General features: G+C 40.5%; 1 protein-coding gene across 1 annotated transcript; it reads left to right on the top strand.

Moving 5' to 3' along the window:
- The first annotated feature begins 490 nt into the window (after positions 1–490).
- Positions 491–24,555, top strand: CALM2 (calmodulin 2). The gene is made up of 6 exons (XM_060247885.1): positions 491–723; positions 12,495–12,525; positions 18,713–18,856; positions 18,931–19,037; positions 23,082–23,217; positions 23,926–24,555. Exons 1-6 carry the CDS (start codon positions 721–723, stop codon positions 23,952–23,954), a joined length of 450 nt encoding a protein of 149 aa, XP_060103868.1. The 5' UTR covers positions 491–720; the 3' UTR covers positions 23,955–24,555.
- Positions 24,556–25,178: the final 623 nt, after the last annotated feature.

Genomic DNA, 25,178 nt, shown 5'->3' with positions numbered 1-25,178 from the left:
GACAGAGAGCACAAAACGCACAGTCCTACTAGCGGCAAAACGCTTACTGCGCCACTACGGGCTCCTTCCTCCTCCCCGGACGCTTCTGCCTCCAGCCCGGCTCGGCTACCAGACTTCTCAGCAGGGGGCGCATCACTCCCAGCTCAGACTGTGCATGCCCAAGTGACGCATTGCAGGTACGAAGCCACCAATCAGCAGAGTCCGTTAGTTGGTCATTCACTCATACGTTGCCCTTTCTCAATCTTCTTCCGCTAAACGAAACAGTTCTTTAAAAAAAATAACAGTTACACCATTTTCCAAACTGCGAGTTATAAATGTTTCCTCTTCTGTCCTGTTTTTAAGACTGTTCCGCTGGTGAGCATTTTGAGAGAATGTATCTGAAATCCAAGGCAAGTGAGAGAGATATAGCAGCAGCACGGTAAGTTCAGCAATCGAGGGTTAGGAGCCGGATCTCGTTTTGCTTTGCGTTCTCTGTTTCGGCTATTGGGAAGGGGGGGGAGGGGAGACGGCGGAGGGATCCAGAAGGGCGGTGAGGTGGTTTATGAGGCGCTGCCGGGAGGCGCGTTGCGCTCAGTGCGAAGTGAGGCACTGAGCGGTCTGGAAGCAGGAAGAGAGAGAGAGAGATCGACGGCGCGCCACTCCCGCCTTTTGTGCCCACCAGGCTGTATCTGTCTTGCGCGTTAGCTACAGTTACCGCCGCCAGGCTCGGCACAAGCCACTATGGTTAGCATTTTGGGGGAGTATGGGGGTTGGGTTATTGGTGTTTCTCGTGTAGTTGGAGGGGTGGTGACTGTGAACCGCGCGGATTTGGCGTTTATGCTGTTAGCGGGGTCTGTAAAGAGAGCGTCTGATTACAGGAGGCTCGAGAGCAGGTGGAAAGAACGCGTGGGAGGTTGGCTTTCTCCGCGCGCGCGCGCGTGTCAGTTGTCTGTGGCAGAATTCAAACTGGGACTAACGGCTGTTGTCGCCGATCTGGGTCCCCCCGCCACCTCTGTGCGAGAGAGAGAGGCGGTAACGGTTTTCTTGTCGGGAGCATATAGAAGGCCGTTGGGATTGTATGGGGGGGGGGTAGTGTTGCTATAGCAACTGAGTTGCCGCCGCCCTTTCACTGCAGCGTTCGTCTTCTACATGGGAGTTGACAGAATCTCGAGGGCTCCACTTCCGTGGCGCATAAAGCGATCGGGTGGAAAATTCCTTGCGCCAGAACCTAACAAGAGTAAATGGGGAACGGCGGGTGGTATTGGTTGCTGCAACAGCAACAAATGAAGCAGTCGCTGCTGCTCACTGTTGATCGGGCGCGTGGAGTTACCGGCTTGTTGACGGGTAGGCTGGTCTCAACTGCTTGGGAAGGGGAGGTGCAACAGATTTGGCGTGGAGGAAGTCAGAGCCGCAAGCTGCACTTTCGGTGTTCGTATTAAACGGGAAAGGGGGGGGGGGTGGAGGAAGGAGGGGCAGATGGTACAGTAGCTTCTCTTGGCATCCCAAAGACTGCTGAGGGGGCTTCTAGAACTGAAGGTTGGGATGCTGCTAAAACCATCTGTCATTGCTTTGTTCATCCCTGTAACGTTTTCTTATAAAGTACTTTTAATGGATGCTGAGAGAGAGAAAAAACAGCTGGTGCCGTAAGAGGTACAACTTTCCCACCAAGGAACAGTATGGAGCTGGAATGCTGAGAAGGGAATATTTTTAAGGTCTTACGAAGTTGTTGTCAGGATGTCCTGTGATAATGTAGGTTATTGGAAACATTTGGCAATTGTAGGAGTATCTCAACTCTGCTAGGATAACGCTGAGTCACTGAGCTCCTTTTCTAGGATTGAACAGTAGTGTCAACGATGAAGCTTCCTTGTTCAGTGATGCCTGCTGTCTCTCATTTGGGAAAAATCCTCTTTAGCAACATAATGTTTCTTCTGTTTAATGGTTCTTGAAAGGAAAAGCTTTACATCCATGTTTAGGAAAGAACGTGTTGAAACGAGATCCTCAAGACATGGTGAGGAAATATTGGAGCTGGGCAAGTACAGGATATATGATAGCCCTTCTAATCTGAGTTTGGTTGTAAAAGTATGATGCGGAGTTGGATTGCCTGCAAAGGAGATGACTGCAACTTTAGCAACCAAGAATCAGGGCTTCATTTTTTATTTTCTAAATGAATTTGGTTATTGTTTCTTTTACTCAAATGGGCTTGAATAATTCTTTTATGCAGTGATATCTAAGGGGAATGAGTTTGGCAGTGGCCCTGCAAATAGAAGGTAACAGTAAAGGGTAAATCTAGTAGTTCTTGAGTTTTCTGTTTGTGCTATTTTAGACCTCAGCAGCAAAGGCTAATTAAATTATATTTTACATCTGATGCTGAAATTAGCACAATACTTTTTACATGATTTCATTTTCTGTCATTGCATCAAGCAACTGAGAAATATTTAGAAACAATGAAGCAACTTCCTTAAGTATCATGAGGTGTGATATGAATGTATTTTAACAATAGTAATATAGATATGCCATACTAGTTTTATCATGTAGCCAAAATATTTAAGTTACATGAAAATGTTAGGTTGTACACTGCTTTATATAAGCAGCTTGCAAACATCCACTGTTCAATATTGCATTTATGAATTGTTCACAAAACTAACATGCGGAGTTTAAATTTTGGCCTGACATTTAAATTGAGACACTAGTTAATAGTGATCAGATTAAAATATTAGTAATTGCACATTCCAGGTTAGTTGAAATTGCTTCATTGCCATATGCATGGGAGCCTTGCTTAGATGTCCCTTGTCACCATGAAGAAAAAGCATTCCTTCACAGTGTACCTGTTTCTACTACTGGGGGGGGCGGGGCGGTGTCCTCTTTCACATTATTCTGGGAGCATGTAGATAATTAACTTGTTGAGCTCACCTTCTGTCCCAAGAGTTCTTTTGTTGGAATACACCTTTCATTCTTATCTTCTGTATACAGTTTCGGTAGTCCTTGGATCTCCTTATCATAGGTGATCCTCAGCTTGTTGACTTCTGCAGGCTTCTGTAGTCTTTGGAGATGAGCTGTTAGATGTAGACCTGGAGGTGGACACTTTCTGCCCTGGGGAAACATTGAGATCTCTTCCACTGAGCAGAATCACATAACTGTTTTACCAGGAAAGTTGAAAGCATTTGGTGTCTACAAGAACAGTTATAGCTAGCTCTGGTTCTTTATCAGTAGCAAGACTTGCTGACGGGTACAGCAGAAATGCAAAAAAGAGTTTATAACCTGTAATAATAAGATTTAAATGCTTCATATTTTGGCTGTTAAGTTAGACTCTTAATATAAATGCTTTTGAGTTTTAACAAAGTTTTAAGTTGATGAACAAATAGTTTGTTATATCAAGTTTTCTAAGAGAGGGGAGGATTCTGACACATCCCAGTTAACTTTCCCTTTGAATATGCTTGCTTTCTGTGTGTCATTTTTACACTGTACACACTCGGATGGATATCTTTGTTTTTATTCAGGTGGGTAGCCGTGTCGGTCTGAAGCAGCAGAACAAAATTTGTCTCTAGTGGCACCTTTAAAACCAACAGAGATTTATTTAAAGTATAAGCTGTATTTGAATAAGTGTGGTTGCACACAAAACCTTATATGTTGAATAAAAGTTTTGGTGTTAAGAGGTGCCAGTGGACTCAAACTTCATTCTGCTGGGATTTTTTGTTAGTTACCTTGGACTATGCCATATAACCTATCTTCTGTCACACAGTTTCTATACAATGCTTTAGAACCATATTCCTTCATAAGATAAATTTCCCTTTCATTTACCAAATTCATTATTCTATGTTTTCATGTACAATGCCTTACCAAATTGACTGGGCTTTAAGAGTCAGCCCTGAAATTTAGAAGCAAGGTGAATTTTTCAGTCTTCAGGATTCTGTATTTTAATAACCATGTTTTCCGAATATACTTTGTGCAAAACCAAATCCCAAGCTCTTCACATTTTCTAATATTTTTAAACTAACAAAAGTGTTGTAGTTATAAAGAAATGCTGAGTAACTTTTGTCATCACAACAAAAAGTTAATCTTCAACTGTAAATCTAAATTCCTGTTATTCATAATTTCATTATTGCTCTGGAAAGCACCATTTAGTTGAACATTGGCACAAGTATAAAAAGCAGCTACCTAAGAAATGAATTCATTTACCACTATGTAATGGTACGAAGGTAACAAATCAGGAAACAGAGTGTGGAAGATATGCAGGGAGTGGCTTTGGTGAGACTTTTTGGAACCTGGGTGGAAATACCCATACAGTGGCAATCCTATTGGGTAACCAGTTCAGGTTCTTACTCTTGGATGCCAAAGATTAAAATAATTGCTTTGTGCTATTTGAAATACAAAACATTTACATAAGTAATGGCAAAAACGTGATGCACATGTGTTTTAAACTATCTAGCAAAAAACATATTCTGATATGAAATGATAAATAAGCGTTGAATCCTCTGAGGATTGCCAAGAGTCACTACAGTGAACTTTTTAGGTGCCATGGCAACCTGGTGCCTGGATTTATCAAGCCCCATCAAATTCCAAATTTGTCCTTCACTATGGTGCTACCGACTTAGCATCATCACCCCTTACTAAAATCTACAGACTTTCTCAGTGGTATGTTTGTGTATTAATGGCATATTAACATGGCAATACTACCTCTTCAGTTTCATCATTACTACTCAAAATGGCTTGTTTTGAGCATGGTGAGCTCTGGGGCATGGAAGGAGTGCCTATGAGCAACCATGTGCAGAACATGGCTTAACCAATGAATGAATATAATTTTCGCTATGGAGAAATTGTCATGTAAATAGAGGTAGTTGATGACAAAGAGACCCATTCACTCAAATCCCCCCACCAAGCCCTGCTTATCAGTTTCAAGCAAGGAACCTGCCATGCCTCGCCTTGTATATCCATTGAATGCTTCTATTCCTGCCTCTCTGAGCCTCATATTCTAGTTGGAAAAAAGGCTTGGAGGGAAGGGAAGCAGCAACTGCAGCGCTTAGGGAGACCAGTCTAAGTAGTAGTTGAAGTCTTGCAGTTCCACCCCTTAATAGACTCAGTTAATGGGAATAACCTGCAAATTCACAGGTATCTGGATACCTGGAGAATACTCTGGCATACTCCCTACAGAATCTTCCTTAGTGAGTGGTGAAGGGATGCCTTTTGCAAGTGCACACATTTGAACTCATGACAGCACTTACCAGAGGTGGGAATTGCGTTTCCCTTGTCCCCTACTCTGATCTAGTTTCCTATAATGTGCACAGCAGGAGATAGTGCCGAGGTCACTAGTGTCTAGTAGGAGGAAAGAATATGTATAATAGATACCTGCATTCAGTATAGTAGGTGGTCACTAAGGGATCTCCCCCCTTCTGTGTGTAATCATTTCATCTCTTGCTTCCTTTTGCTCATATACTCAATTCCTGTCTGGATTCCAGTTAGGATGAGGATCTTGCTTTAAAAAATCTGCTGTAGTATAGTTTCTGTTAATAACCTGATTTCTGTGGTGAACAAGTAGTAAATAGCATGCAGTTTACTAATTCTGATGCAGTCCACCAGCCATGTGGTGGTTTATCAGGCGACTGAGTGATCATCTTTGCAGCTCTGAAGTGGCAGCAAAATTAAGGTAATTCTAAAAAACCTGGCAGGCCAAAATTCGTAGCTCATAGACTGTACCTGTGTGACGGGGTTGCAAACCTCTTGCCTGTTCTAAGATATTTACATGGAATAATCACAAACCTGTATGTTTAGTCATATATTGTGTGTCTTGTTTAGTTAGCTGTGAATTGTGAGCCAAGGTTGTGGCATACTGAAATACAGGGTTTCACTTCTAAATGAGGTAGATTGTGTGGGAGTGTTAGTAGCAATAAATTTCTTCTGTTGACTTGAGCAACTTATGACCTAAATTAAAGCAGGTATGCCAGCCAAATATTGTTGCCTGTTGAGTGCTGCTTGAACCTTCTGTCTTCTAGTTCTTGGCAATTGTCTTATTAAGACTGTGATGGTCCTCCATAGGCAGTTGGTCTGAATTTGATTTGAGTCACAAGTTGAAGCTTGCTTTAGAAACTGTATGTTGAAGATGATTCAAGACCTAGCAGAAGATATGCTTATGTAATATGAATTGTCTGCTAGAAAAGAATCTTAGGACAATCTGCAGACGGTGTAACAACTGTGTTGCAATACAAGTTGGCCTGATAGAGCAGTTTGGTGTTTTAATAGATCAAGGCCAATATGCCCTGTAATTAGCTGCATGTTTGGATTAAAGGTCTTTTTCAGCCACTGAAATCAAAGGGTAATATTAAACATTGAAGTGTATCAAGAAAAAAAGTAAAGGTGGATTGATATTTCTGAGCCCTGAATTGGATAGTTCAGGTGAGACTGATATAGTCAGATCTCAGAAGCTATGCAAGGTCAGCCTTGTCTAGTATTTGAATGGGAGACCTTCAAGGAATACCAGGCTTGTGATGCAGAGGCAGGCAAACCACCTCTGAATGTCTCTTGCCTTGAAAACCCTACGAGGTCAACCATAAGTCAGTTGTGACTTGGTGGCACTTTCTACCACCAATGTGCCTGGACCACAACTCATGAAGAATGTTGATATTTGATAGGACAGGGGTGTCGAACTCATTTGTTATGAGGACTGGATCCGACATGAATGAGACCTTGTTGGGCCGGGCCATGTGTCTACCTATTTAAGATTAGGTAGCAAAGATATAAACTTTATAAAGAATACAGATAAACACAATTTTTTAAAAAACCTTAAAACATGTTTAAAATGTTAGCACTTGTTGGTCTTAAAGGTGCTTTCTTTGTATCTCTCCCATGGGATCCAAGAACTGTGCAAAGGAAGCTGTGGCTCTTTCCTTCCTTCCCCAGGGGATGGGGGGGAGCTTCAGCAATAGAAGGAAGAGAGGCTTGGCTCAGTAGCTCTGCTGTGCGATTGAGAGAGCCTGACAAAACAAGTTTTGCCTTCCTCCCTAAGGGAGGAGCCTCAGCCAATGGAGAAAATAGAGTTTTTGCTCTGTAGATCCTGTGCAGTTGAGCGAGCCTGGTAAAACAAGCTGTGATGCAGAAGGGAGCAAGAGAGAGGGAGAAGGAAGTGGATGACAGCCAGTTGCTTGTGGGCCTGATTTGGCCTCCAGGCCGCATGTTTGACACCCCTGTGCTGGGGGGGGGGGTTGTTACTGCTAGGATTTCCCCCCCTTGTTTGTTGCTCCTTTCTTAGATTCTGAGCTTAAAATTTTATATGTAGAAGCTGACGTTTCAGACTGTCCACGTTTTTTTTTTTCTACAGTAAAGAAAAGTGATTTAGAGATATTGTTGTATGGGTTCCAAAATTATTATTTCCTATGTTTTGCTGCAAAACTATTAGGAAGATTGCCTTCATGTTGCATAATTAAGACAGTGAAATTTTGCTAGAGATATGGTTGTAAGTTAAAATATGAATTATCTCAGCATTGTCTTAGATCTAGGGAATGGCTCTGACAGCCTTTGGCAACTCCATTTTTTATTTTTTAAAAACATTTATGTATATCCTTCTACCTTTCTCCCCAATGGAGACCCAGAGTAGCTTACATCATTCTCCCATCCTCTGTTCAGTAAAATTTATATGCCATATTTATAGTTGCGTGAAGGTATCCACTTGGGGAATGTATTTATACTTAGTATATTTTAATCCTTCTTTTCTCTCCAGTGGGACCCAGTCACTTACAAAAAGACACTATAGTTTAAGTAAATGTAAGTAAATCACTGAATAAACAAACAAAAACAAAAGGTCATGCAGCATCCTGAACTGGTGTCCATTGGATTAGTACATCAAAGCTATGGACAGAAGCCATTGGGCTTGTGCCCTCAACCATACCTAGACTTTAAATATCTGCTACAGGAAAAAGAAAAATTCAACCTGAATTTCTCTTCCCACAGTTCGCTTCTCCAGGTGAACAGCTACAACAGAATGGCTTTAGCACTTCAATCCAGCCCCATAGCCAGGAATTTTTTCCGGGAGGGGCGCTAATTAAATTAATTTACCAGAGGAGGTGGGTAGGCAGGACAGAATGACCTGCCTCAGTGTCTCAATGCACCTGCACCAGGTGGGATCAAATAGATTCCTCTTTTTCTCCAAATCATTTTCCCTCACCCCCAACTTCCAGACAAACTGGAACCTGGCAGGTGTAGGCACTGCCCCAGAACTCACATTATTTTTGTCACTTGGAGAGCTTATGAAACCATATAAATTAGCTCAAACCGGAGGACAGAGGCAGGAGACTTGAGGAACCCAGTGCTTCAACTCTCCACCCACCCCCATTATAGGAACAGTTAGAGCAATCCATAACCAGTTAAGGCTGCTCAAAGAAGAATGTACCACGGAGCCAACCCAACTGCAGTTCGCTCAAGCTAAAGGGGGTGATTCAAGTTGCTCCACAGCTTTTACCTCTGTATACCCACAGCTAAAATCTGTCTAGGAATCAAGACTCCCTGCAGTTAACCCTTTCAGGTATATACTTTGCCATTAGAACAATTACTCCCCCACTTTTTTTTTTTTGCTGTTTATGTTCCTCGCTTCTATTTCTCTGTCTGCATGTTCTGTCACAGCTCACTGTGGCAGTCAGCCAAGAGAGGAACCATCTTCTTAGCCCCACCCACTTCACAGGGTGTTTGTTGGGGGGGGGAGATATAAGAGATTGTAAGCTACTCTTGAGTCTCTGATTCAGAGAGAAGGGCAGGGTATAAATGTGCAGTCTTCATCATCATCTGACTCCCCGCCCCAAAAGAGGACCTGGGCAGAAAAAGAGTGGTGGGAGCTCAGGTGTGCATCTTCAGAGCATGCAGCAGGTGTCACTGGGGCTGCATGTGGGGAAGTATTTGTGAATTTCCTGCATTATGCAGGAGGTTGAACTAGATGACACTGCAGAATCAAGAGGGCCAGAGTCCTGTGCACCACCCCCACCCCCCGGTGCGGCTGGCTATGGCACTGCTTCAACTCAGTGTGCAGTGCAATACTGAAGGCTTTTTATGCTCACCCCCTTTGCAGTTGTGATGGTGCTGAGAGAGCTTAAAACGGTGGGTTTTAAATTCCTTCTGTCTGAACATTTTCAACTTTGCTTTATACTTTCTATCTCAGGAAAAAAACATAGTACCACAAAACACAAAAATTATCATTATTTAAGCAAGTCATATAAACAAACTGGGAAACCATCATTTCTGTCCCCTCTTTACATGTACACCTGGAGAACCAATGGGGGAAGAAGGTCACTCCGTGGTGGAGAGAATTCCCCAATGAGTCTATAACTTACAGCTGTTATATCACTATGGTACATCTTCTGGTACTCAGCTTTTATTTCCTCTTCCCTGATTTATGTGCTGCCCCCAGCCTTAGTATTCATACTAATGAGGACATAACTCTACCTTATGACTCTGTCCTATGCTTCTACCACATAGGGTCTTGCGCTCAGCAATACTGGGCAGGAAATGTCTGAAGTTTACTGTCCCAGAATATAACTCAGTTCATTACAATATGCAGGGATTCTACAAAAAGTGAAATGAGGATTCTTTGGGGCCTCATAATCCTGCAGGTGGGGTTCTAGAATCCAGTGAGGGTTCTGATCCATGGGCTGAAGACCACTATTTTAGGCACCTACATGTGTCATTTAGGCCCATGTCAAACACATTTATTGCCCCATCTAAGCTTACAACTGGCCAAAGTGTTCCCATTGCTATTCTGTGATTTCTAAAATTGAACTGGATAATAGGTGACAAACTTGTCTGCCTTTATGAAGGAACAACTGATATCCTGGAATTCTTAGAACTTTAACTTCTTAGAACACACTGGAAACAGCTGTTAAAGCATGCTGTGTAATCATAATGGATCTTTCTTTAGTAAGTCTGCCAAACAAAGTTTTCTTAGAAAACTGGGCAGTTTGGTATCCTGGAAAGGATCACTTTGATAGACTCCCATATTTTTAGAGGCTTGCTGATTCCGTACTAACTAAAATGTGGTAAAATGAAATCTTTGAAAGAATATTAGTTTATGTTTGGAGTGGTTTAAGTAACGACTTTGAAAATAATGCGTTTTTGGTATTTGTGTGTGCATGCATGCATCCCTGGAAGTCAGGGTTGACTTCTGGTGCTCTCTGCTGGGATGTTTTTCAGAGAGGTGACTTCCTTGTCTGCTTCTGTATCCCAGCTCTGGTATTCCTTGGAGGTCTCTCATCCAAGTACTTGTCAGAGTTGGCCCTGTTTAACTTCTGATATCTGGGCAAGATTAGGCCTGCCTGGGCTATCCAGGTCAGGGCTGAAAATGTTTTAATACTGTTCTATACATAAATAGCTTCTGAGACTGGAACAGTTTAATTCTAACAAACATTTTATACTCAGGCATATCAATTTTAAGTCTGATTGGTGACTTGTATATGTCTCTGTCTTTGTGGAGACTTGCTGAACGTACTTATGTCCTCAGATGAGATACTCATGTCCCAAAATGAGAATTAATAGGAAATATTAAGGTCTACATCACTCTGTTAATTGCCTCCTTTTGGGACATGAATGCACATTTTAATGCTCTAACTGAAGTACAGTGGAATAGAATTCATATGACTAGAATTTTGATTTATTTGTTTATTTGGAAACGGAAGTGTTAAAACTTTGTTCACCTTGATCTTAAAGTCTTTACATATTATTTAATGGAAGAATTATAGAATACCTACTATTGATGTTGCCCTGCATTTTTTTTTTGTTAAGCATATCTTGGGAGTCAGTTGCCTATGGTTTAACAATGATACATTTCTAAGGTGGTATATTGTATGTGCTATACAATATATGTAATCCCATGCAGAATGCAGATAAAAACATCTACATAGTTGGGCCAGTGTGGAGATATTGACACTCCTTTGATTTGCATTAAATAGTTCAAAACTAAAGTATGAATTATCTCCCCCCCCCCCACATACACACTCCAGTAGAAGTGATCACAAATTTAAAAACCAACTGACATACGAAACTGCTCAACATTATGGACTAGATGGGGAGAATATAAAAAGTGGCAGTTGGAGCGTAAGGGTTGAAGAAACAAGGGGCTGCTAGGGAGATGGAATTTCCCCTTCCACACAAGTCTTTGTGAGTCCCACTCTTGCTAGACTGTTATTTCCAACATTAATCATTTATTAGTAGAAATACAGTGACCACACTATTTAAACTTTTTTACTCAAAAAAGAAGCAAGATATATATGAAAGTCTTGAAGCAATGTTGTCCCTTGGGCATTATCCGGTGGATATAAATTGGCTTATGTTGGCATCTTGTAAAACTTTGAATTCAACAGAGGGCATTGTGTGATTAGCATTTTATAGGGCAAACGTGGTTATACTTCCTTGTGTAGCAGGAGTAATCCCATTTACTTCTACCTCACCCTAGTAAAAGTTGTGGAGTTTTTTGTTTGCAATAAGCATAGAAACCTGTCGCATTATTTCAAGTAACAAACTGCCTGCATTTACTGAAAAACAGAAAACTTGTTTTCAAGGAATTGTATGGTGCTTTTGATAAGACTAAATTAACAGTATCTACAAATAAATAGGGAAACTTTGAATGTTCAGGATACAAAAGTAATCCATTTGCATCAAAAGATGTTTTTAATTTCATAGCATGGAAAACTTTGTTAGGGTAATATGCTGTACTATGTATTGTCTTGTCAAGCAGTTCTTACAGCATTATGGTGGGATGGCTTAAGTTTTATATTCAGATAGTTTAAACTTTGGCAGCTATCCAGTGAGACTAATTTGACATAAAGTTCAGCTGTTTTAGTCCAGTCCTTTAATGACATACTTTAGAATATACAATTTGCAATAACTGATCTCTTGAAGCATCTCAGATTTCTGTTATTAATTGTTTGATTTTACAAAAATTCTACCTTACCTTTCTGCTTTCATGATGCATTATTACTGTTTTTCTGAATAACCTGCAACACTAAAGTACTTAAATTAATGCTATACTTTTCATTCATTTATTTACTGAACACGACACTAGTATAATATTCTTTTGAATGAACTGGTTTAAGAGGCTCCAGTTCACTTGTCAATGCATGCAAGTCAACAGCTTTTGTCAGAAGCTAGTAAGAGAAGATCAGATGTTTGGGCAGAAGATCCTGATTTGGCAGCATAGCTTTTAAGAAAAACAGCCTATTTGCAAGTCTCGAGGATTAAAAACTGTTGGGAACTTTCACTCCTTTCCAGAAAGTCACTAACTTGGAAAGATCATCTTGTCCCCAGCTTAATTTAAATTTCTGACAAAACTCATTTCAGGTTCCAAGCATTCTCCATCCTCTACTTTTTTTTTCTGTGCTTCCCTTTAGTCTTAAAGGTTATGAGCCTGAGGGCAGGGCTGGATTTATGTACATTGCAAGTACTTGTAGGTAATCTCAAATTAATTGGCAGGGGTTTTTTTGAACAAATAACTCTTTTGATCCTTATTTCCAAGGTGTAACTAACTTGACTTTTTCTATATTTTGCAGGCTGATCAACTGACAGAGGAACAGATTGCAGGTAGGGTTGTAGACTTACGTGAGATCAACTTGATGTGTAAATTCGTATAATTGTATTATTGAAGTAACCGATGACAACATTTTTGGTTCCTACTTAGAATCATAGAGTTGGAAGGGACTTCCAGGGTCATCTAGTTCAACCCCTTGCACAATGCATGAAATTCACAAATACCTCACCACATGCACCTGAAGATGGCAAAAAAGAGAGAAAAAATCCAGGATCCCTGGCCAAACTGGCCTGGAGGAAAATTGCTGCTTGACTTGTTTACAATTTCAGTAATGCAGTAGTGCAATTTCAATTATGTATTTCAGTTTCAGTAATGCAGCTAAAATTGAACTGAAATAGACTTTCAATTACCGTGTTAACTTCTGCTTTTAATAGTGTGCTTATTGAGCATTTATTATATTATGCTCATTTTCTTGTGATATAGTCAAATTGTATAATATTTTAGGAGTTGTAAAATAATGAAAATATGGGTTTTTTTCTTGTGCAGCATCAGTTCAGAAATCTGGATCTAAATAAAGCAATTTTGTGCTGGGTACCTTTAACCAAATATAAGATAGTAGAGGAAATTTTTATATTAAAATTGCATTTATAACAATCTTTTGTGGGAGCATGTAATAAGCAGGAATAGGTCACTGGCTTGATTTTGATTCCAGTTGCTGTATTGGTTGTGATCAACCAACAATTGCGTTGGCAGTATCAAGGAAATGGGGGGGACACATTCTTTAAAGAATAAACTTATTGAGATCTGTATTCACTGAATATATAAAGGCTTTTTGTTTCACTGTATTGGCTATGGTGGTACTACTAATACATTGTTTTACTAGCTATGGCCTGTTCACTGTTCTCAAACTGGGTGTGCTTTGTTAAATCTCTTAATAATTGACGTATCAGTGAAAGAAGCTCAGCCATTAAGGGGCTTCATTTTCTGAGGAGAAACAAGATAAACACTCAGTTGAGTCAAGCCTTTTCAGGGGTGTCGAACTATTTTGTTTTGAAGGGCCAGATCTGACATAAATAAGACCTGGGCTGGGCTATGTGTGTCATAAAATGTAATGCCTTATAAACTATGAAGGACACAAACAAAAGTTTAAAAAAAAAAAAAACAAACCTAAAATAAAACATACTTAAAGTATTAGCACTCTTGCAATATTGTGGTCAGTATCAAAGCAAGCTCTCTCCCCTCCCCCCTTCCTCCCCAAGAGAGGAACCTTAGCCAGTGGGGAAAATGGAGGCTTTGCTCTGGTGCTTCTGTGCAATTGAGAAATCATGGCAATGCAAGCTGTGACACAGAAAGAGGCAAGAGAGAGGGAGGAGGAAGCAGACTTGTACACGGACGGGCCTGACAGGAGCCCTCTGGGGGCCTGATCCGGCCCTCAGGCTGCATGTTTGACACCCCTGCTTTAGATTAATCCAGTAGCAAATGACATAACACTTCCTACTCTACCCATGAAAAGCTGTTATTTGTAATACATAATGTTGTCATCTATATAAGGTGTAAGAATGTATTATTACTAGAGAATATAATGAATATTGATATTGACAGGGAAGATCTTTCCAGTAGAAAAGTGCTTTTTAATCATATTTTCAGCACTTTTTAATCATACCCATTCAGCACTAATAATGTGATATTTTATTGATGTGTAATAAATGCCATGGGGGCTGTAAGACATGAAACATCTAGATGTGAAATCTATGTAAAATCAATGATTCCACAATAAAGAATTATGCACAGAAAGTATGGGACACTTCTTGGAACCTTCTAGTAATCTTGGGGAATAATTATTATTTGTTGTAGAGGCACTGAAGTAGCCATTGAGAGGGGGTTTATAGCACTTCAGACTGGCAGTAACACTTGCTGTCTTCCTAGAAAACAGCCATGCAGGCTCAGTTTCTGGCCCTTTTAGGTTCAGGGTAAATTCCAGCATAGCTTATACTTAACTTGCCTTTGAATACATAATAAGCTAGACATAATGACTGAATTCTATTCTACCGCTGAAGTAGAGTGACATTTCTTTTTTCCTTTTGATGCAAATAACAAGTGGTTCACAAAGTTGATTAATTCAAATTGTATTGGTCATAGGGCTTTAAATATAAAAGAAGCCACAAATGTCACTTAAGATTCAAGGGCAACCCTAGCATTTGTTTTCCCTGAGATGTAATGGATACCAATGTGGTGTAGTGGTTAAGAGTGATGGAAGACTCAGGTTCACGCCGTACTTGTGCCATGGAAGCTTAGTGGATGACCTTGGACCAATTACACTCAGCCTCACCTACCTCACAGAGTTGTGAGGATAAAATGGTGGAGAGAAGAATGATGTAAACCAGGGGTCCTCAAACTTTTTAAATAGGGGGCCAGTTCACTGTCCCTCAGACTGTTGGAGGGCCGGATTGTTGTGGTGGCTGCCGTTACTGTACAAGGCCGCGGGCCGTCAGTTCTCCATCTTCTGCATCTCTCTCCCTTCCCCACACCACACACCCCGGCCTGGGAACTCACCTCACCTCGGTATCGCCTCACACTCTGTCTCTGCCGCCTCAGCCCAGTGCCGGAAGTGTGCATTGCTAACGCGAGTTTAGGTTGAACGTCACTTCCGGTCTGATTTTGCCATAACCTGGCGGGCCGCATAAACTACCTCAGCGGGCCGCATCTGGCCCGCGGGCCGTAGTTTGAGGACCCCTGATGTAAACTACTTTGGGACCCCACTGGGGAGAAAGGCAGAGTGTAAATGAATTAAATAAATAGTGGGTTTTATCCAAGGTACCCACTGGGTAACCTAAATTTATCCATTCCCCTTCTTTAAAGAAACCAGAAGTGCAATCAGTCTTTATAGTTCTTTACTTTTTCCCCACTCCTCAGTTCTGCAGTTACAGGATATTAGTTACAAATTGAGTGCACATTAATCTTGGGAAGCAATGACAAAGGAGCATATTCTGAATAGAGTAAGGATATTTTGAGGAAAGGTTTTCAGTCTTCTGGTTTCCTTATTTTGAGTGTAAGGAAAACAGGAGAAGAAAGAGCTACTTGAAGTGAAGGAGGCTATATTAATTAATGAGTCTTTTCTGCCCAAATTCTATTGCATGATATTTAAAGTAAGAGAGCTTTTCAGACAAGAATGTTTGGCGGACTGCAGCTATTCATTGGTTGAAATATGTTTGCTGCAAATGATCAAAGGGACTCCTTGCAGGTTCCAGGACTGACACTGCTCTAAGGTCTAGTAGTAATGCTGAGTTCAGAAAAGGGTAGTTCTGCTACACACAGTTGTGCAACTAAGAAATTTTAGTCGGAGTCAAGCAAAGCCATTAGGAAAAACTAGTGAAGGACAAGTTTAGTGCATGAAAATATAGTCTTGCAGCAAGCTTTCATGTAACAGTAACATGCTTGCAATATGTATATAAAGTTGGAACACTGTAAAACTATAAATCAGACTAGGAAAACAAAACAATTGTTTGTATGTTAGCTTTAGAACTTGCCAAGCCAGGGGAAACTAGTAGAATAAAAATGTGGTGGTGAAAAAATTCTAGTGGTAATCAAGTGGCTATAGTTATTTTGGGATATATAATTTACTTGAAGGGAAAAGGACTAAACTAGATGACTGCATATCAAAACTCTGAATCACATTTAACATACTTGTGACCATGTTCCTGCTAATAACTGAGAAGAAATGCTAGATTAAACTAATATACAGCAGTCATTTCCTCCTTGATCAGGACCTTGTTGCATCAAGGCAGCCAAAAGGAGATTACAAAAGGTAGCTGGGTTAGTTACAACCAAAAACAACTGAGTATTGTAGCACCTTGGCTAAAAGATTTATTGTGGCATAAAGTCATGTGTGCTAGAGTTCACTTAGACGTGCAAAATGAGAGTGGAAGAGTTAATGTATAATGAAGCATTATTTGTTATTATATGCTTTGGTTCAGTGCCTGACATCTTAAAGTACAACATTTGTGCATATGACTTGGAACAGCCAATAGAACAAATGATTGGATCAAGTATTCCCAAGTGGCCTTATGACAGTGGTCAGATCACTATCAAACTTATTATGCTTGTCTTGAAAGGAGGAAGAATTTCTCAAATACAGGTTTTAAAAAATGGGCACAGTTAAAATAAAATCCACATGTATGAACTTTCCAGGAGGCTCCCTGAGGAGGTATGCACTAGGTGACAACTGATACCTGATGTACATTGCCCACATTGGGGTGATTAATTTAATATTACTACTACTACAATAATAACTACTACTACTAATATACAAGTTCCAAATTAACATTTCACTTGGGGTCAGTAGTATCCTCAGGAGTAGTTAAAGAGCCATATTAGTTAATAACCAGTATAAAACATAATCAGTAGATTCCTTGGACCTTGCTGTAAATCTTATCAGTCTGGTGTCTGTCCCAAGTGAATGGAATGTTAAAACAAGAATGAGAAATATAAGAGCAAACCTTATTAAGGAACTTCTGTAAGGGAAATCTTGCAATACTGATCTCTGTGGAGTCAGAGTATCAACAAATTTGCAGATTGGTGTTGCATCCTACTACCCTGCTTGGCTTAGTATATTCTGTGGGTATAATGTGTACCCTGCTGACGCAAGAAGCTCCTCCTCCTATGGAACATGCTGCATTTCCTGAGGATGTGAGGGTAAGACCCATAATACACTTGGAGTTTGAAAAGTGTTAGTTTCTTGCCACAAGCAGCTCCTAATGAAATAAAAACAGGTTGTCTTGTGGGTCAGTACAGTAACTGGTTAAATAACAAGAATGTCCTGATAATAGACAGAGTAGTTTCCTCCATTTTGGGTCTTTAAGGGTGCTGCATTGATCCATATTGGGACTGGGGCTTATTTTAATTTATAAACTGTAAGCAGAGAGCATAGAAATAGCCAGGCCTGTGGATGATGCTAAATTATTCAAGATGTGAAAACTCAAGCAGACAGCTTTCAGAGGCCCTTTACTTAACTTCTCTGTTGATCTTTATAATAGCTTGGATCCTCCATAGCATTTCTTCACATGGAACAGTTTCTGTCTGCTGAGCATGACTTGTTACCTGCCAGCATAGCCCAGAATGGCACCTAAAAGCTGGTCCTGGGCAATGCATCTCCCCCCTCCCCCCCAGCATTTCACACTGCAGCAAGAAAGGGGACATAAGAAAGTTATGCAATACTGGCATAAGTCCAGCTGTGGAAACACGCTAGTGGATCCAAGCCAGTGCCTGCATGTGTGATATGTATATGTTTGTATTATAGTTTTGGGTCATGTTCCATTCAGAATGATGGGGGTGGATCCAGCCATCTTCCAGGGAGCTCCAATCTAAGGCTGCTCTTCCTTCAATGAGGCAGCCACTCAAGTTGGAGGAAGAGTTCAAACTTGAGGCAAAAGAAAATATAGGGTTTTAGTTATAATAATAAACTTTGCTTGGTGAAGTGGTAGGATCTACTCAAATACCAGTATCAGCGAAAGATACAGAAGATGGCAACAAACCAACAAGGTTTTGTCCTCCCTGTGAAGTTTCTCACATGTTGAGTCCTTTTCAGTTTAGAGGTGGGAGGCTTACGAAATCAGCAATGTTATAGGGGAAGTGGAAAATTCTTTCTCCTCAGTGCAGGAACTTGGGTTTACTGAAAATTGGCAGTTTGTTCAAATGATGCAAAAATGAAGTACTGTTTGTTAGTGTTTGGCTAGCATATGGACTTCAGATTACATCATTAATTGATTTAACTGACTACCACTGGCTTAAATTGCATTAGAAGCATAGAAAAGTCAAATAATAGGTCCTTGTCGCAATTGGCTCTAGCTCAAAGTACTTCTATGTCAGAAGCAGCATATATGTTTTAATAAGATGTTTATTTCTTTTAATTGATAATATAATTTATAATGCAGAGCAGGCTCAGGGTCGCTTATAAGTCACATAACATTGTTATTGGAATAGAATAGGATTTAGAATCTGAACAGTTAAGGTTTAAAATCCATAATTAAATCTTTAAAAAGTTGCCAAATAGTAAAATAAAAAACCTTCTGAGCAGTATCATAGGAAGTTGGGTTCTCAGCTACAAGGCAGAGCTAAGAGCAGAAAAGCCGAAAGATGGAAGTTTAGGTACCCATCTGCCTTAACTGAAAGTCTGTATATAGTTGCAAAAATAACTTGTGCAAGCATTTTCCACCTGAGCTGATTAATCTTTCTGTTCTATAGAATTCAAAGAAGCCTTTTCACTATTTGACAAGGATGGAGATGGCACTATAACAACAAAAGAACTGGGGACAGTGATGAGGTCACTTGGGCAAAATCCAACAGAAGCGGAATTGCAGGACATGATCAATGAAGTAGATGCTGATGGTAAGCTTTTAGCTATAAAGCAGTTCAGACACTAACACTCAAAGTGATTTCTATTAACAGCTACTATTTTACAGGCAATGGGACAATTGACTTTCCGGAGTTCTTGACAATGATGGCAAGAAAAATGAAGGATACAGACAGTGAAGAGGAAATTAGAGAAGCATTCCGTGTATTTGATAAGGTATTCAATCTTTTGTATGTGTTTTCAAGGGAGTACCTAAGAGCAGTAGGTTGGGTTCACCAAACAATTGATAGCATTTATTTATTTAATTCATTTATATCCCACCTTTTTCCCTGATGGATACTTAAAGTATTCTTACATCATTCTCTGTTATCTGCGCAACAACCCAGGTAGGTTAGGTTGACAGAGTGTGTGACTGAATCAAAGTGAGTGCCTGAGGTGCAAGTGGGGGTTTACATCTGGGTCCTCCAGATATTAGTTCAATACTCTTAACCACTACACCACGGTGGCTTTTTAAGTGTATGGAATAGACTTATGGCTTAGAGATATAGCTCGGGGACTGTAGTAAGAAAGGGGAGTGGCAGAAATAACTCTTCCTTTTTGGAAGGTCTTGTTCAGGGCCAGCGCATGAGAGTCAGCTAAGTAGGTGGCAGCTTAGGGTGCCACCTGGCCTAGGGATGTCATGAGAAGCCCCCTCTCACACACAGCATGAGCGCTCCTTGGAGCCTGCCTTCTCCAACAGAAAGCAGGCTCCATGGAGCACAGATGCTGCCTGGCCGCTTTCACAGTCCCCGGGTCCGTTACAGACCCAGGGAACACAAAAGCCTGTGGAGCTTGCATAGTATGCTCCTTGGAGCCTAGCAGGCTCCTCAGACAGCACTGTGCAGGCGCTTCCCACCCGCTTTTGCGTTCCCCGGGTCTGTAACAGACCCTGGAATGTGAAAGTGGCTGCCCTTCAACCCCCGTGCAGTCTTCCCAAATCTCAGGAAGCCTGGGCAAGGTGGGGGGGCTGTGGCAGCAAGTGCGCTCAGAGCCCGGCTCTGAGTGCATCCGCTGCTGTTCAGACCTCGGCGAGGCTTCCCGACCCTCGAGAAGCCTTGGCAAAGTTGGGGGGCACGGCAGCAAGCACACTTAGAGCCTGGCTCTGAGTGCGCCTGCTGCTGTCTAGACCTCGCTGAAGCCTCTGCAAAGTTGGGGGGCGTGGCAGCGAGCGCACACAGTCCGGCTCTGAATGTGCCACCCCAACCTTGCTGAGGGTGGGGAGCAGGAGGTCTGCCTGTGGCGGCAGAACCCCCCATGTTGGGCCTGAGCTTGCTCCACTTGTAAGCTTGTTTATTCAAGCAACTTCTGGCTCTCGTAGATGTGCAGCACCATGCTTGATCCCACTCTGTTCCTAAGGTGAGGTATAACCACCTTTCCTTTGGCACAGAGTTGCACGCATACAGGAAGACCACGTTTATGAAGTCCTTCCACTCTGTTAGGAGAATTTTATGATATGCTTGTTTGAGTGAAATTTAACCTGCTTATCACATTGCTCTGGCTGGTTGAATTCAACTCTAAGTGTACAACTAGAAGAATTGCAGATTTATACCCCGCCTGTCTCTCTGAATCAGAGACTCAGAGCAGCTTACAATCTCTCATATCTTCTTACCCCACAACAGACACCCTGTGAGGTGGGTGGGACTGAGAGGCCTCTCACAGCAGCTGCTCTTTCAAGGACAACCTCTGCCAGAGCTATGGCTGACCCAAGGCCATTCCAGCAGGTGCAAGTGGAGGAGTGGGGAATCAAACCTGGTTCTCTCAGATAAGAGTCCATGCACTTAACCACTACACCAAACTGGCTCTCCAGTGTTGGGAAGTACAGAAAACAAGTCAGATCCTAGCTTTCATTGATCCTGAGACACTGTTTTTTGAAGTAATTTATAGTAAAGAGCCTGAAAGCTGGTTCTTGCATGATACCTTGTACTTGAGTGCTCTTTGCAGAACCAAGTATTTGGAAGGCTGATGTGTGGATCACATTTATATAAACTGCAGATCTCTTTTTAAAATGCAGGCATTGACCCTTCTCAAAAGGAGAGTTTATTTATTGATGGGTTTGATTTGTATCCTACTCTCCCCCACTAATGCTTAAACCACTTTATTTGATGTAACTTGCATAGATTTGCTCTAGGGTGCCTATGCTAGTGTACAGAATTCATGCGAGTTGTGATCCTTAGATGCAGAAGATGTTGTAAACCACTTTGAACATAAGAGAAGCCATGTTAGATCAGGCCAATGGCCCATCCAGTCCAACACTCTGTGTCACACAGTGGCCAAAATATATATATATATATACACACACACTGTGGCTAATAGCCACTGATGGACCTCTGCTCCATGTTTTTATCTAACCCCCTCTTGAAGCTGTCTATGCTTGTAGCCGCCACCACCTCCTGTGGCAGTGAATTCCACTTGTTAATCACCCTTTGGGTGAAGAAGTACTTCCTTTTATCCGTTTTAACCTGACTGCTCAGCAATTTCATCAAATGCCCATGAGTTCTTGTATTGTGAGAAAGGGAGAAAAGTCCTTCTTTCTCTACTTTCTCCATCCCGTGCATTATCTTGTAAACCTCTATTACGTCACCCCGCAGTTGATGTTTCTCCAAGCTAAAGAGCCCCAAGCGTTTTAACCTTTCTTTGGGTCCTCATTGGGGAGATAAGTGATCTAGAAATGAAGAAGGCAAAAAGTGACTGGGAAGGAAATGGCTACCAGATGAAGTAGAGAAACCAGAAAAAATTATTTCTGCAAAGCATATGGTATCAAATGTTGAAAAAGACAGCACAGAGTACTTATTGGATTCCACCAAAATTTAAAATTGGCAGTAGGATTTCTGATTGCAGAGCTCAGTTTTCTTTCCTTTTGCAGCCCAAATGCCTCCTAAAATACTTCTGTTGGGGGATTCCCAGTAACAGCTTTTGGGACAAAGTTGGAGGGTTGCTGGGGTGTGGGGGGGCTGCAAAAATATCTCTTTTCATTGTGTGATTGGGTTTGCTTTAGAATCCCAGTCATTGTCTTCCCTGGTAGATGTATGAAAATATTTCACTTTAACTTCAAATAATGACTGGTGCTTGCACCTTTACCTTTTTAACTTGAAGAACAAATGACTGATACAAAGGTTTATTTATTCATTTCTATTGATATCCCACTCTTCCCACAAGCGGCTCAGGGCAGGGCACAACAATAATTAGTCATTAAAACAAGATATTGAAATACATATTTTCTGTAGTTTTAACACAGCTTGTTCACTCTAAAACTTTAATTTCCAAAGCTTTAATGCAATTGAAATAAATAACTTGAATTATAATTATCCATTTTTGTATAAAGAATATTCTTGTGGCATTCTGTGCTGCAGATAGGTCCCAGTGCAGCACACAAATGAAATCCAGCTTAGAAAAACAGAATATATAATGTAAAAATTTAATATAAGCCAGGTGCTTTATAGGTCTGTGCATTCATAGCCTCCGCAAATATCAGATCTGGTTTCAAGTTCTATGTGAGACTTGAGCCCATAATTGTAGATTTAACTCTGCTGGGGAACTGTCTAGTTTTACAAGCTTTCATAGCCTCTTGTTCAGGCTAGCCACCCCCACTGCATCATGTTACTGACACAAGTTAAAGGCTGCTATGTTAGCTGGTCCATTCAAACAAATCCAAAAACACTAAATACCTTTTCTTAATACCAATCCAACATTCAAATGACAAGTTGCTTACTAACTGGTCTTAAAATATTGTGCTATTGATATGTTTAGATAATATTTATTTCTGAATCTTAGATTGCATCTGATTTAGAAAGCATTCATAAGAAACATTTATAGTTTACACTTTGTTAAATTCTGCGTAACATAAATACTAGAAACAAAGAGTAGTGTTTGCTTTTCTGTTGCCTAATAGTTGAGCAAAACCACATTTAACCTTCCATAAACTAACACAGTTATCTGTGTATTTAAGTTACATAGTGACACAATACAAGAGATAACTTGACCACTAAAAATAGTTGGGTCTTTTCCTAAGGAGTAGAATAGGAAGTTCAGAGGTGGAAGTTGTGTACCTGAAGTTTCTGATAAATATAATTGTTGATTTGTCTGCCTTTTGCATTTACAGCAGATATAACTGACCATAATCCTGGTTATACACTTATGGAAATGCGAGTTTAACATCTTGTTTGAAACTGAATAAAAATATATTTACATTGTTAATAAAGTGACTTTAAACATTTGTTCCAGGATGGTAATGGCTATATTAGTGCTGCAGAATTGCGCCATGTCATGACAAATCTTGGGGAGAAGTTAACAGATGAAGAAGTTGATGAGATGATTAGAGAAGCAGATATTGATGGTGATGGTCAAGTAAACTATGAAGGTAAATTTAAGTATTAACACACACAAAAAACTCCCTAAACTATTAGTTTGATTGCATAACTGCAGCTGTTTTTATATGTACAGCAAGATTTTCAGGCTATACATGCATATATAAGCTCTGACTATAAGCTCCCTCAGCTCCTCAAATAGAGATCCTTGAAGGTTCTGTTTTTTCTGTCAGACTAAATTGTTGGTTGGCCTATCAGAAGTTTTATTGCAGTTTGGTTGGGCCACTTGCATAATTGTAAACTTGCCAAGCCTTCTGATTTTGGATCCAGAACATTCGATTGAGCAATAAAATTAATAAAATTTTCTGAAGTTCTGACACTTGAATCTATCTGATCTTGGATAACTAGCAGGTAGATTTTATGAATCTTAACAGCTAGATTACTGGGAAACATGGTCAGCAATGAACCAGTCTTCTAAATTGGCATAGCTTTTCTTTCTTTTGGTTCATATGGAAGAATAGCTAGAAGAGCAAAAATGTTAAAGTAAAAATCCACAGTTTTATTACCTGTGGAACTGTCATTGAAGATATTGTACTTCAAAACCACTGTAGGCTTGCATGCAATTTCCATAGTGCTGTTGAGAAGAATGATCTTGCCAAGACTGTTGGCATTTATTACCTAATAAGGCAAGTTTATATAGCTCTTAATTGGAACACATTGCAGATATTCTTGAATAAAACTTACTCTTTCTCTCTCTGCAGAGTTTGTACAAATGATGACAGCAAAGTGAAGACACTGTACAGAATGTGTTAAATTTCTTGTACAAATTGTTTATTTGCCTTTTTCTCTGTTTGTAACTTATCTGTAAAAGGTTTTCCCCTACTGTCAAGAAAATATGCATGTATAGTAACAAACTCATTCCTCCATGTTTTCCCCTTTATCTGTCATTCTGATATTTTGGGAAAATGATCAAAGTAACAAATGTTTGCATGTGGCTTACTCTGGATATTTAAGCCCTTCAGCACTTCTACAGCTAGATGGTGTTGGTTAAATGAGGGAACATCTAGGTTATGCCTGTTCAAAATTAGTTATTTTAGGAAACTTAGCATGTTGTTGAAATGTAGTCTTAACTCTGTGTGGACTATGGACAGTCAACAATATGGAACTTAAAAGTTTGCACTATTGCAAAACGGGTGTATTATCCAGGTACTCGTACACTATTTTTTTGTACTGCTGGTCCTGTACCAGAAGACATTTTATTCTATGGTTACTATGCTTTTAACTCTTTTGTTTAGCCACTTATTTTCAAAGAATCTGCTTATGGCACAACTTGCCTCAAAACCATTCCAAGTTGTATATTTGTTTTCCAATAAAATATTACAATTAACCCATATTGTTTCTGTGTAGTTTTGAATTTGTATCTGTTCCCTTTTAAGGTGTTACATATAGCAATCGTAAATTGAAATAAGGCAGGAACAGTCCCTTGGGCCCCTTAGCCAGTTTGGTGTAGTGGTTAAGTGTGTGGACTCTTACCTGGGAGAACTGGGTTTGATTCCCCACTCCTCCACTTGCACGTGCTGGAATGGCCTTGGGTCAGCCATAGCTCTGGCGAGGCTGTCCTTGAAAGGGCAGCTGCTTTGAGAGTCCTATTGGCCCCACCCACCTCACAGAGTGTCTGTTGTGGGGGAGGAAGATAAAGAAGATTATGAGCCGCTCTGAGTCTTGAGTGGAGAGCAGGATGTAAATCCAATATCATCTTATTATTCATTTACATTCCTTTGCAGTGACACCTGTCATCCTCATCATTTAAGGGAAGGCATTTTTGTTGCCTGGCTTAGGTGCACCTAGTCCCTTCTGAATACACTAAGTGCTGATCTGCACCTGCACCTATATTGCTTGATACTCAGTGACTTGAAAGGTGTGACTGATTTCATTCATTCTCTCATGATTTGTGAGGGCAGTTTTTTCCCATGTACAACTTTTCATTGGGGAGAAACCACTCTTGAAATTGATA

Source organism: Heteronotia binoei, chromosome 1 (assembly GCF_032191835.1).
Source record: "Heteronotia binoei isolate CCM8104 ecotype False Entrance Well chromosome 1, APGP_CSIRO_Hbin_v1, whole genome shotgun sequence".
Classification (NCBI taxonomy): Eukaryota; Metazoa; Chordata; class Lepidosauria; order Squamata; family Gekkonidae; genus Heteronotia; species Heteronotia binoei.
This window is presented reverse-complemented; position numbering and strand designations above follow the sequence as displayed.